Raw genomic sequence first — 13855 nt, 5'->3', positions numbered from 1 at the left:
CTGTGGCTCCTTTATGACCATACTGTTTTCACCCCTGTTGGCCCTTGGTCTGTTCCTGTATTTTTCTTCTCTAAATTATAAACCCACGTCCTGAATACTGACTTCTCCCATCTTAATCATGCCTTACAAGTATGATTTAAGAGGACTGGTAATCAGCCCCACTACTTCCTAAACTATATCACCTTGGGCAAGTTACTTAACCTGCTTGCCTGTTTCTTCATTTGTAAAATGGTATAACAGTCCCTACTTCAAAAGCTGTTGTAAGAATTAAATGGGTTAAGGTCCCTGGCATATCAAGAGCACTCAGCCAGTGCAGGCTCCAATGAAATGCCTGGCACTACTGTCTCTGAACTCCAGTATCACGCCATGTGGTGAGAATACAGTGTTACTCACTGGGTATCTCCTATCTTCCTATGAAAATACAGAATACTCTCCTGGAGAATACAGCTTGTGTCTTACTTCTGTACCTCTACCATTTAATGCAGCGTCTAGTACATAGGTGTTCAATAAGCACTTGTTAACAGGAATTGAAGCAGCAAGCCATGAAGGAGGAAGCCCTGGTCCCCTACCTACCTTGTCATTTAGGAAGCCAATCTTGAGAATGTTCTCCACGCCTAGAACTCCATCAGCCATCGTGAGGTCCCCCATGGAGTCTCCCAGCAGGAGGATGTTGGTTTTGCCCTGAAGCTGCTGGAAGTAACCGGAGTTCTCGCACACAGTACTGTTCTTGTTGTATGTGTGTATGAGCTGGCCCTTGAACCCCTGTAGGAAACCCTAAATAAACAAGACAACACACAGAAGTTGTCTAGTGACAGTTTTCCACAGTCTCTGTCACAGAGGAAAGGAAATCCTGAAAGCCATGTATAACACCAAACCTCATTGTCGTCTAAACTAAGGTTTGACGAAGTAGGGCCCATGGGCCAGACTTGGCCTATTTATGTAAATTAACTTTTACTGGAACACAGCTGTGTGCCTTTGTTTATATCTTATCTATGGCTGCTTTTCTGCACAGGAGAGTGGAGTAGTTGCGACAGAAGCCGTATAGCCCACAAAGCCTAAGATATTTACTACCTGGTCTTTTATAGACAAGGTTTGTAATCCCTGATTTAAACTAACAGGGGCCATCAAACATTGTCGGTCACCTACTCTGGTGGAAGCATGAAGCCTGTGATATAAGCACTGTTCAGGCTACATCTGAGCTAAGCCTCAGCTACAGGCCACCTCCTAACCATAGTTCAAAGGGATGGAAGTTCCCGCCACTGGCTTTAAAGGGAAGAAGTTAGAACAAGGGGGAGTCAGAGTAGTCCACTTCTGGCTCTAGAAAAACAAGTCAAAGCCCAAGCCCTTGAGTATCTAGGATGGCACGTGACTCATGCCAGTGACATGGGGCCTGGGTGACCCCTAAACTAGGTCCCCCATGGGAGAGAGCCGATTGTTGGCCAAACACCAAAGAGTGTTTGAAGGACCAAAGAGTGGGTCCTTCAAAAGTAACTGTCTTTAGCTGACATAAATAAAGAGCTCAGAGGACGAAGAAGCAGCATGCCTTCCCCTTCCTTCCCCCGCAGGTCAGGGTTAATGTTTAGGGTGACGTGCCCTGGCTGGTGGGCCCCACCCCACGTCCATTTCCAGCCGAAACAAGATGTGGCTCACATCTTTGTCAAAATCCATGTAGTTAGACACAACGTGGATGTTGGGGTGGAACACCTGCTTCTGCCGGATAATTTCTTCCAGGATGTCGCCAATGCCCGCGGAAAAGATGAAAAGCGGAACGCTGTTCTGGTAGAGGGTGTTGAAGAACATCTTGTACCCTTCCCTGAAAAGAGATGACCGGAATAGCATTGCCTCTGCTGCTCTTTATTTTCTACTTGGGTTATGTATTTAATTTTTTCTTTAAAAAAAATAAATAAATTGAGGTATAAAATACATATAGCAAATGATTAAAGTGCACTAATCTTAAATATTCAGCTCAATTGATATTTTCATATGTGCTCACCCATGTAATAACCAACCAGATCAAGCTTCCCAGATCAATGCCATCTCCCCTTATTATGACTTCATATCGCCATTGTTTAGCTTGACTGTCCTTGAACTTCATATGCATGGGCTCATACTTTCTTATTGTTTCTGTACTACAGTTGACCCTTGAATGACATGGGGGCAAGGGGTGCCGACCCCCTGTGGTCGAAAATCCACACATAACTTGTCTCCCCAAAAATTTAACTACAGTTGCCCCTCAGTATCCGAAGGGGGGGTTAGTTCCAAGACTCCCGTGGATACTTAAGTCCCTTATATAAAATGGCGTGGAGACCACCTGACTAACCTCCGCAGGCTGGCCGGCCCCCAGGCTGGGCTGGGCGAGTACCTCTTCAAAAGGCTCACCCTCAAGCATGACTAAGAGCCTTTGGAGCCCAGAGGCTTTTGGGGGCCCCTCTGCATCCCCCTGGTGTTGGCCTCGTGCCTGAGCCTCTCCCTGAAACCAGCAGGCAGCCTTCTAACCATCCTGGAGCCCTCTCCCATGCCTTGGACCAAATTGAAACAATAAAGCTTTTTGCAGCAAAAATTTAAAAAAATAAAATAAATAAAATGGCGTGGAACAATGCATATAGTCAGCCCGCTGTATCTGCAGACTCCTAACTTCAGATAGAAAATACTGTTTTTGGTCTGTGGTTGGTTGAATCCACAGATGTGAAACCTGGAGGGCCGACTGAATATTTATCGAAAAAAATCCACATATAAGTGGACCAGCATGTTCAAACTGCTGTTGTTCAAGGGTCAACTGTAAAATACAACCAGGCAGAAATCCTAGGGCAGATTTGCTGAGAAATACCCCAATCCACCCCGGCATTTATTGGGTCTGCACGCATCTCTACTCTCTTGGCCTTTCATGAGCTGGCCTCTGTCCACAGTTAGGATACACAATCCTTAAGGACAGACACCTGAGACAACTCCTTCCCCTATGTGCTCCCATCCCTCCCCCAGTAAAGACGCTCCAGCAGAGAGCTGCACTGTGAAGGCTGCCAATGATCGAAGTTCCCAGGCCAGCCAACTCCCATGTCTGCATAAAGAACACCAGTCACCACGGCAATCCTAAAAGTCTTTTTCCCATTGGGAAAAATGAGCTAGATGCCTTTTCTCAAGAGATGAAGCCTTGGTCACATTCACACCATACCCACTACCAGCAGACTGCTTCCTAGGAAGCACCCAAGAGAAGAAAAAAACCTTCAACAGCATCCAGAGAGGAAAAGCAAGACCTTCCCCACTTCAAGTGCTCATGGGACTATATGTCTCTGCTCACTCTCCCAGCAACTAACTCCTTTCCACTCCTTCCCAGCCTCTTTTTTTTTTTTTTTGCAGAGCAAGCAACTTACCTAAGCATTGCGTTAGACTCTCTAACCACCTGGGCTATCTGAAACTTCTGAATTTTCTGCTGACACAAGAGACTGTGCGCTTTGGTCCACCTAGAAACAGACACCCCACAAAACCCCAAATCCAAATCACTAAGTAAGTAAAGTGACCTTTCCCTTTTCAGGGCCAAGTCCTCTCTGGAAGAATTGACAATGGAGGCCTCAGAGAACTATTTCCTGGAGGATCTGGCTGTCTAAAAAAAAAAAAAAAGAGAGAGAGAGAGAGAGAGAGAGAAAGCAACACAACCGAGAGACAAGGGTTGGGCGAGTTAACTGCTGAAGTAGAAGCTCTTCCGAATCCCTTCTTCCAGGACCCCACTCTCCGGAGAGCTGGGGCTCTGTCCAGTGATATTGGTTTCTATAGGAGGGTTATCTCCCCAGAGCAATTATTCCCCCAAGGGGCTTCTAACTCATTCCAAGCATTCTCGGTGGGCCCCCACTCTAGCAATAGCCGCGAGTAGCCCCGGGTGTGTCTAGACAATTTGTTCTAATAGCTGGGCCTTGTGGCATTCACTTAAGCATCCACTAAGGTAAGGAAGCCTGTCATCTCATCATCAAAGCTCAAGCAAAACTATGCCTCCCTCCATCACAAGGGCCAGGAGCTTTCACTACCACCATCACTTACCATTCTACCATATGAGGTAACTTCTCTTTGATGGTCCAGTGTGGGTCAATCTCAATTGGGTAATAGTGGTGAAGGAGCGCTTTCAGCTGGGGCATCGAAATGAAGAGAAAAGCCATTAGTCTATCAAGTTTTCCCCAGCAAAGTCCTATAGTTTAGCATGAGAAAAAGTGACCGGATATGCAGAGCTGGTCATCCCTTTGCACTCTCACCCAAGAGTGGGGTCTAAGAATCAACGAAATAAAGAGCTTTTGCTTCAGACAACAGGGTTACTGGGATTTTGTTGTTGTTATTAACTAGCTCAGTCATCAGGGCTTAATCAGTAAGAACTGATTTAATGCTATGTCTCAACATGTGGTATACTTTTTCAGGTGGTAAGCAAGCTAACTTTAGGAAATACACGGATAAACACTTTGTTTTAGTATTTGTGGATTCATTTTAATGTATATTAGGAAAAAAATAGCGCATTAAACTCATGCTTTCAGATTGTTTCTTTTGTAAGTTAACTGCATTCAGATTTTTAAAGGAGGTTCATTTCAAGGGGAATTTTTTCTTAAAGTTCTTCCCCGGTTCCGGCAAAAAAACAAAAACAAAAACAAAATCACAAAAGTGGAACTAGAAAACTGTAGTTTGGGACACAGCATGTTAGTGGATGGCTGACTCCATCCCACTGCCAACGTCAAGTGAACTACTTCATGAGCACCTATAGGTGCCTCCTCTGGCTAAGATTTCCTTCCGCATGCCAGAACTTTCCGCCCTCTGGGGAGGGATCATGTGTCACATAGGGACAGTCAGTAACAGTGCCCAATAAAAATGGGACTTGACTGAATAAAGAATTTTAATTTTAATATACGCATGGTCTTGAAATATCACGAGGTCAAACGGAGTCCCTTTTGGACCATCGGTCCAAAAGAGGGTTAAATACAAAGATCACACACTGATAAAGGCAGAAAGCTCGTGAAATGTATCAAGGTTCTCAATGTGTGCGGTTTTTTGGGTGTAAGAACATTTCCCTAAAAGTATAATATAACTCAATGGATGAATAAATTTTTTTAAAAGAAAGAAGTTTCATAAACTTTGCTTTATTAATTTTTTCAGGATCTCATCAACACCAAAAACCTTAGTTTTTTCTAGCTTCTTTACCCTAGAGAGGGCAATCAAACCCACTGTCTTATTTGTGGACACGGCTTCCCAGGAGCTGATAAGATCAGGGACGTGAGGAACCCAAAAAAGTGACTTGTGTAAGGCAGTCAGTGGTGGAGCCAGAACCTACCTGTAGCTAAAAGCGGCATTCCCCAGAGAGACAGGTTTTAGAAATATAAGAATTATCTATAATCCACTGCCCATCTTAACATCAAGTAATCATGACTATTGGAAGAGCTGACCAATACAACAGACCAACATACCACTCAGTATGCAATTTAGTGATTTTCATAACAACGTAGAACTAAAGGATGTAGTCATTCAGCAGAAAGAGCTCGGCCACCTGCAGAGAAACACACAGCAAGCACGGCTCTGCTCTGGCAAAGAGGACACTGATGGGAACTACATGGAGCAGAGTAAAACAAACTCCAAGGCTACAGGAGTCACTTTATAATATTTGTATGGACCTTATGGAAATGGGAGTTATTGTATATTGACATTAATTCAGAAGTTTTTCTTGACACTTGTTGCTTTAGCAAGAATATTATATTATCAAGGACTAATGTAGTGGAAACAATTGGGGACAGAATCAGATCTATAGGAAAGGCAAACTCTGTATCTTGGCTATATGACCTTGGGTAAATTGCTCAACTTCTCCAAACCTGTTTTCTCATCTGTTAAATGGAGACAATAATGGTTCTATCCACCTCTTGGAGTTGTGGGAGGGTTAAACAACACTGCAGTCTCTTGTAGACTCTATAGCTAGCGGTGAGCATAACATCTATACTCCGACCATCAGTCATCATATGTCTTAGCCATTAAGGCAAAGCTGTCCCAGTGTATTAAGACTAGGTCCACCTGAGCAAAACAATATTTTTTAATTTATTTAATTTATTTTTTTAAACAATTTTTTAAAAAATTAATCTTCTAAGATCTCTATCCTGGAATCTTTGGTCCTAACCAAGAACCATTTGAAGTAATTCATGATACCTATTTCTGAGCAAATAAAAAGGGTAACCCACCTCTTTCCGGCACTCCTCACTGATGATCTTGCTATTATCCAGAATATCTGCAAAAATACAAAACTCCTTTCACTTGCCCTTTAGAAGCCATCATCTGGTCAAGTCCAACAAAGAAAGCTAGTATGGGACTTACTGTGGGAAGAAGGGCATCGCTTTCCATTATAAGCAAACCTGCTCAAGGTCATGTCAAAATCAGAAATGACCTAAAATGCAAAAGAAAGATGATGCCTAGACAGGCTCCTCCTCCCAGTGTGGCCCTGTGTTAGCCTGGGAGGATAATTATGAAAGTCAAAGAGCTCAGTCCCCAGCCTGTGGGCAAAGCAGGGAGAGTTAGGGCCGGCTAGAGAGAGAGAGAGAGAAGGAAGAACTAATCCTAGTTAGTACAGTGCTAATCCTGAGGAGGCCCAGCATCTTGGGGGCAGGGGTGGGGATCGAAGAATCAGGACCCCTGTAGCTCTTTCACTAGCACCCATCTCAATGCCCTAGGGTGCTTCCTAGAGTGTGTCCACCTTTAAGGCCCATCTCCATATCTACCACTTCTGGGGGAGCCTGCTGACCTGGGCTAGAGTAGAAAATAAGGCCCTAGGGCCTGGTGTCGGGTTCTTTCTGTCTCATTAGAGGAAGCAGTATAACCTTACTGAGAAATCTAGGTTTTAGGGCAGATGAGCTCTCCCCCAAGACAAAACAGGCGAACCAATCTGCTTGCACTCAGGCCCTTGGCCATTTCTGGGGGCTAAGAGCTTGGAGGTGTCTGCAGCAACGCGGGAAGGAACATGGACAGGACGACTCCCCAGCCGCCCGCGACCCACCGGCCCGACCTCGACCCGACGGTACCTGTAAGCGGTCTCCCCCGCCCCTGCGAAGGGCGCCCACGATCTCCTGCACCCGCCCGGGCTGCCGCATCAGGACCGTGGCCTTCATCAGGATGCTCACCTGTCCCGAAACCCGAGAGAACGACTGACCCCGGCACCGCGCTGGGCCCAAGGGGAGACCGGGGTTCGCTCGGGCAACGCTGCGAGGCCGGGCAAGGGTGCGAGGGGCGGAGCAGGGGCTCCGGCCAGGCCAGGTGCGCCTACTGCCCGGGGTGGTGCAGCCGGGCCGAGACGGCCCGCTGGCGGCCTCGGAACGCCCGGGGGGTCGGGGCCCGCGGCACTCCAGAAGCATCCACCCACCTCACCTCTTCCGCCATCGTGCTCGCAGCTGGGTGGGCGGTGCTGGAACAACGACCGCCCCCCCTCCCTGCGACCGCACTGCGCATGCGTCGTCGCCGCCTGGGGCCGCCGGACTGCAGGACCCGGCGCCCAGAGACTGGTGGCCCTGGGAGGGCTCTGCGGCGCGCTAGGGCAAGACCCTTGTTAAGGGCTCAGTATTGAGGAGGATGAGGGTCCCAAAGACTTGGGGTTACTGGATGCTACTCTTTCTAGAGCAAAAACCCTAGCAAGTGTGGTCATTCCCAGGCTTACAGTTTGCATGACAAAAATGTCACAGGCTAGGAGGAGATATGACAGGGCCATAATGTGAGTTCTGTTAAACATCCAGAAGGTGCTTTCTTAACTGGGCCCACTCCTCATCAGAAGAAAACGAGTGATTTCCCTTATGTCCAGAGGGCAGGAAGGCCCTGGACAGTTGGGCCAGAATGAAATTCTTATCAGTTTTACTTCTCCCTTCTGCCTTCTCTGACTTGGTTTCCTTAAACTCTGTGTCTGGGGAGCCAAGTGTGGAGCAGTGGAGGAAGGTCGATAGATGATACAGGGATATGGAACTGGGCATCACGGAAGTGGGCAACAGGAACCAGAATTAATAAAAACTTTTATACAGTATTGGTGGTCACGGTCCTGCTCTGAGTGCAAGGGCAAAGAAGGAGGTGCGGGTGATCTTTAGCCTAATAGTGTGGTGGGGGAGGGGATAAGGAAGGAGGACAAGGACAGGAGAGAGTTCCAGAACCTGAGAGCACAATCCTAAGTGATCTCACTGCGGGCCCAGGATTCTGGAACTTGGGCTGCCTGGTGGGCCCTATATGAAAGATGTAGTAAGGAAAGGGAGCGACAGCTGGCTAAAGGGGCCCCCCACAACCCTCCCCGACACCCTAGGAGAACAGCCTCTGTCGGCTGGTCCCAGGGTGCCATGGAGATGGAGAGCACGGCGGCCTCCACACGTTTCCACCAGCCTCACATGGAGAGGAAGATGAGTGCGATGACCTGTGAGATCTTCAACGAGCTTAGGCTAGAGGGCAAGCTCTGCGACGTGGTCATCAAGGTCAATGGCTTTGAGTTCAATGCCCACAAGAACATCCTCTGTAGCTGCAGTTCCTACTTTAGGTATAACAGGGTTGCTCAACTAAGCCAAAGGGGAATTGGGCTCGTTTTGAGACATTCTGGTTCATGTCATGTTTTCCACCCCCCCACCCCCCATCTTACAGTAGGGATACTGTCAAAATTCTGGGCTCCTGTAGCCTGGCTCCTTTGTCTTCTGAAGAGGCACAACTAGGGCCAGAGCCTCTTCTCTCTGGTTTTCTTTTTCTTTTTCTTTTTTCTTTTTTTAGGTGAAGCAACCCTTGGTTGACCCCACAGATTGCAAGGACCTTGTCAGTTTACAATCTCTTATTTATTTATTTATTTTTTACACCTACAGCACCTGGTCTTCCTAGGTGGTCTCCCATCCAAGTACTAACCAGGCCCGACCCTGCTTAGCTTCCAAGATCAGACAGGATCAGGCTTGTTCAGGGTGGCATGGCTGTAGACCTCTGTGGTTTTCAATAGGATTTCAACCAACTATTCTTGGGCCAGCTGCTTTTTTCCTTTGATTCTCACCCAAGCCAACCTTTGGAAAGGTTGGGCATCCATACTAGGTTTCCTACTTAAACCTAGATGACAATATCACTTCAGCCATCCCTGTGCCCCTATGCTAGTAGAGAGGAGCTCAAACAGGGTGATAAATTAACAAGGATCGAGGGGAGGGGAAGGAGGATGAAGGGAAAGAAGCATGGAAATATTTATCAGAAGAAAAAAGGGGGTTTGGGCCAAAACTATTGCAATCCAGGAAGTAGAAGGGCTTTTTGTTCATGAGCTGAAAATGTTTGAGTAATTGGTTCCAATCAAGATATGATAAATGAATCTCATGTTGCTAAAATTCTCATTCATCTAGATCTACAGCAGAGTCTACAAAAAGACCAGATAGTGCATATTTTAAGCTTTGCGGGCCCTCCAGTCTCCGTTGCAACCACTCCACTCTGCCTTTAAAGTGGGAAAGCAGCTCTAGACAATATTACATGAAAGGGCACAACTGTGTTCCAATGAAATTATTTATGGGCACTGAAATTTGAATTTATTAAAATTTCCAGGTATCACAAAATACTTTTTTCAATTTTTCCCCTACTTAAAAATGTAAAAAACATTCTTAGCTCGTGGACAGCACAAAAAGAAAGAAGTGGGCAAAATTTGGCTCAGAGGTTTACAGACCCCTGCTCTAGAGAAGAATTTGATCTCTAAGCCCGTATTCCTAAAAAAGCAAAATATATTAGGGCAGAGAATTCTGTCTTGTTCAATACCTAGAAAATTACCTAGCTACAAAGAGGGATAGTAGTCATGTATTCATTATTAAATGATCTATTTATTGAGTGCCTATTTTGTGACAGGCACTATAGTGGGTTCTGAAAATAAAACAATGAATAAAGAAATAAACATTCCTGGTATGAAGCTTACCTTCTCATAGTGGGGAACAGGCATTACATAAATAAAATGCATATCAGATCATAAATGCTAAGAGAAAAAAGAAAAGATAAGATGTGGTGGGTGGCAATTTTAAATAGGATTATCACTTTGCTGACAAAGTTACATTTGAGCAAAGACTTCAAGGAGGGGATGAGGGAAAGAGAAACACAGAGATCTGGGGCAGCCTTCCCAACAGCCAGAACAGAAGGTACAAGGACCAAAGATGAAAGCATCTCTGGTATATTCAAGGAAAGCAAGGCCAGTGGGGCTGGGAGGGAGTGAGGGAGAAGGCGGGAGGAAATACAGTCAGTGAGGTATGACTGGTCCAGATCTCAGGGGTCTTTTGCAGGCCCTGGTGAAGACTGTATTTTACTCTAAGGAGGGAAGTCAGTGGAATATTTTGAGTGGAAGAGGAACACTCTGGTGACAGATAAGACTATAAACTCTGGAGGTCTCAAGAGCAGAAACAGGGAGATCAGTTAGGAGGTTACTCCTAATAATCCAGGCAAGAGATGGTGGTGGCTTGGACCAAGGAGGTAGCAACAGAAATGATTAGATTATGGATATGTGTTGATTAAACAACTCATATTTAAAAAGTGTATTGCTCAAGTTTAATTTCTTTAAGCAAGATAGAATTTGGTGGACAAGGGGTTGGGACAGAAGAGACCTAGGTCTTACTCCCAGCTCTAAATCCCAATTTCTCCATGCACAAAATGGGAAAAGGACCTAGTTATCATAAGGATGATAAGAGTGACCAAAGTCAAAGGCTTGGAAAGGTCCTCTTGCCCCCTGTATAAAGCACAGTCTGCCCTCCTCACCCCAATTGATTTCCAATATACTCACTGTGCACTCTTTAGAAAATGTCCAAACTCTCTTCAAGAAAAGGTCGGGGAGAGTATAGTAAGCCAGAGAGAAATGTATCAGTGGCTGCTAGTTTTTCTTTTTTTCAGAGCTTTGTTTACAAGTGGCTGGAACAACACTGAAAAGAAGGTATACAACATTCCTGGCATTTCCCCCGACATGATGAAGCTAATTATTGAATACGCGTACACCAGGACCGTTCCTATCACACCGGACAACGTGGAGAAGCTGCTGGCTGCTGCAGACCAATTTAACATCATGGGTATTGTTAGGGGCTGCTGTGAGTTCCTCAAGTCGGAGTTGTGTTTGGATAATTGTATTGGCATCTGCAAGTTCACAGACTACTACTACTGCCCGGAACTGAGGCAGAAGGCCTACATGTTCATATTGCACAACTTTGAGGAGATGGTGAAAGTCTCGGCAGAGTTTTTAGAGCTCTCGGTCAGCGAACTGAAGGATATCATTGAGAAAGATGAGCTCAACGTCAAACAAGAAGATGCTGTGTTTGAAGCCATTTTAAAATGGATTTCTCATGATCCCCAAAATAGAAAGCAGCATATTTCAGTTTTGCTTCCCAAGGTCAAGTTTAATTATTTTTTGTGGGATGCTTAACGGCTTGCTTTTGATATTTATCCTAAGATTGTCCTAAAAGCCACATTCAGATGTTTGACAGATTCCAGGGCTATATTTATGTATAGGTAGAAGGCATCTCCGACTAGTTTCTACAATTTTGCAATTTTCTTTGCCCTTGACATTGCTAGTTCCTTCTATCCCAGTAATATTCTTTGACCCAAATTCTCCCTGGTAGTGGGAGAAGGAGAGGGCAAGGCCTTCGAAAGAATTCTAGAGGGTCTTCCTTTCACTTTTGTCAATTCTGAGTTCCCCAAACCCAAGAAGCTGGACTAGTAACCAAACCATGAGTATTACACTCAGTTGTAGCCATTTGGTGCTAATTTGTGTTATTTTACATATAGAGATCTGTATATTCAATTACGGAACAATTGCTACAGCTTTTTTTCGGTCTAATAGTACTGTCCAGTGCCCAATGAATGGGCTATTCATTCATATAAATAGCTCGCTGACTATTTGAGGTGTCTTCTATCTAACTCATTTTCAGAATCCAAATGTATACAACCTCCGAAAAACAAGCTGTGAGCTGTAAATTTAAAACAAAACAAAATTTGGCCCTACTGTAATTCAAAGGCATACTGTAAAACAGAGGGTTGAAGATATGTTTTCCAGAGACCCTCACCACATCTAAATGACTCTCTGCATTTCCTCCTTAGGTTCGCCTGGCCCTAATGCATGCTGAGTACTTCATGAACAATGTTAAGATGAATGACTATGTCAAAGATAGCGAGGAATGCAAGCCAGTCATCATTAATGCCCTAAAGGCCATGTATGACCTAAATATGAATGGACCCTCTAATTCTGACTTCACTAACCCACTTACCAGGCCCCGACTGCCTTACGCCATCCTATTTGCAATTGGTGGCTGGAGCGGTGGGAGCCCCACCAATGCCATTGAGGCATATGATGCTCGAGCAGATAGATGGGTGAATGTCACTTGTGAGGAAGAGAGTCCCCGTGCCTACCACGGGGCAGCCTATTTGAAAGGCTACGTTTATATCATTGGGGGGTTTGATAGTGTAGACTACTTCAACAGTGTTAAGCGTTTTGATCCAGTCAAGAAAACGTGGCACCAGGTGGCCCCGATGCACTCCAGACGTTGCTATGTCAGCGTAACAGTCCTCAGCAATTTTATTTATGCCATGGGAGGCTTTGATGGGTACGTGCGTCTCAACACTGCTGAGCGTTACGAGCCAGAGACCAATCAATGGACACTCATTGCCCCCATGCATGAACAGAGGAGTGATGCGAGTGCCACAACACTCTACGGAAAGGTAAGAACTAAGGGGCAGGGCTGGAAGGGTGGTGGCAACGGGAGATGTGAAAGCAAAGCAGCCCAGAAATGATGCTCTTCTTTGTTCTTTGGGGTGTGTGGAAAACGGAAGTGGCAGTACTCACTCTGCAGTACTAAGCCTGTCAGACAACTATGCAGCCCCTTGTAATTTTATTTTACTTCTTAAAAAAGCAATGCATACACATGTGGAGACAGGAAACTCAGCTAGTACAGACTGGCACTGAAGGTGTCCCCACCAACCGCCACTATATATATATGGATATACACACACCCCCTTTCTTTCTACTCCCCAGAAGTAACAATTTTAATAATCTTGGAACTGTCTTCGTACAGGTCTACATATGTGGTGGGTTTAATGGAAACGAATGCCTGTTTACAGCAGAAGTGTACAACACTGAGAGTAATCAGTGGACAGTCATAGCACCCATGAGAAGCAGGAGAAGTGGAATAGGCGTAATTGCTTATGGAGAACATGTATATGCGGTGAGTTTATCTTGGACAACAAAAACGAAAACCCTTGATGTTCTATTATCAAATAGGTTTACACTACCATTGGTAAGCATCTGAGCAGCTTTTTATCCATGGAGGATAGTGGCAGAGGGAGGTCTGAAATCACTGGTCCTCCCCTAAAAGGGCCTCCTAGGTGAACAGAATCAGTGGTTAACAGTCAACCCTGTTTCCTTTGCGTCCACAGGTAGGCGGCTTTGATGGAGCCAATCGACTTAGGAGTGCAGAAGCCTACAGCCCAGTGGCTAATACTTGGCGCACGATCCCCACTATGTTTAATCCTCGTAGCAACTTCGGCATCGAGGTGGTAGATGACCTCTTGTTTGTGGTGGGTGGCTTTAATGGCTTTACCACCACCTTTAATGTTGAGTGCTATGATGAAAAGACCGATGAGTGGTACGATGCTCATGACATGAGTATATACCGCAGTGCTCTGAGCTGCTGTGTGGTACCAGGGCTGGCCAATGTTGGGGAATATGCAGCTAGAAGGGACAACTTCACAGGATTAGCACTGCGAGATGAAGTAAAGTACTCCGCTTCAACCAGTACCCTACCTGTATGAGCCTCTTCATTTAGCTAATAAAAAGTCTAAGCACTAAGAATTAATTCTTTTTTAAAATAAATGCAGTGTTTAAACTTATAAGAGTACTGGAAAATGTTCA

General features: G+C 45.4%; 2 protein-coding genes and 1 pseudogene across 7 annotated transcripts in view; 1 reads left to right on the top strand and 2 right to left on the bottom strand.

Annotated features, from left to right (window-relative positions):
- The window catches only part of NT5C3B (5'-nucleotidase, cytosolic IIIB), a 10422-nt gene extending 2998 nt beyond the window's left edge, over positions 1–7424 (bottom strand). Inside the window, exons 1-8 of one of the 5 annotated variants that reach the window (XM_011381252.2) lie at positions 7369–7424; positions 7026–7124; positions 6325–6394; positions 6192–6238; positions 4030–4115; positions 3369–3458; positions 1651–1813; positions 574–774 (exon numbers count right to left, since the gene is read on the bottom strand). In XM_011381252.2, the coding sequence (XP_011379554.1) occupies positions 574–774; positions 1651–1813; positions 3369–3458; positions 4030–4115; positions 6192–6238; positions 6325–6394; positions 7026–7124; positions 7369–7380 (768 nt within the window). In that variant the 5' untranslated portion in view covers positions 7381–7424. Of the gene's footprint in view, positions 1–573; positions 775–1650; positions 1814–3368; positions 3459–4029; positions 4116–6191; positions 6239–6324; positions 6395–7025 lie in introns of all 5 variants that reach the window. The other 4 variants (XM_011381253.2, XM_011381248.2, XM_011381251.2 and 1 more) reach the window with 4 other exon arrangements.
- A 737-nt stretch (positions 7425–8161) lies between these two features.
- KLHL10 (kelch like family member 10) lies at positions 8162–13843 on the top strand. 2 transcript variants are annotated; one of them, XM_011381247.2, is made up of 5 exons: positions 8162–8447; positions 10852–11341; positions 12049–12666; positions 13020–13169; positions 13381–13843. In XM_011381247.2, exons 2-5 carry the CDS (start codon positions 10922–10924, stop codon positions 13753–13755), a joined length of 1563 nt encoding a protein of 520 aa, XP_011379549.1. In that variant the 5' UTR covers positions 8162–8447; positions 10852–10921; the 3' UTR covers positions 13756–13843. The 2 variants fall into 2 exon arrangements, with proteins under 2 accessions (XP_011379549.1, XP_011379548.1); XM_011381246.2 differs by having other exon boundaries at positions 8168–8509; positions 13381–13808.
- LOC111732190 lies at positions 8814–8932 on the bottom strand (annotated as a pseudogene).
- Positions 13844–13855: the final 12 nt, after the last annotated feature.

The sequence above is a fragment of the Pteropus vampyrus genome, unplaced genomic scaffold (assembly GCF_000151845.1).
Source record: "Pteropus vampyrus isolate Shadow unplaced genomic scaffold, Pvam_2.0 Scaffold432, whole genome shotgun sequence".
NCBI lineage: Eukaryota > Metazoa > Chordata > Mammalia > Chiroptera > Pteropodidae > Pteropus > Pteropus vampyrus.
This window is presented reverse-complemented; position numbering and strand designations above follow the sequence as displayed.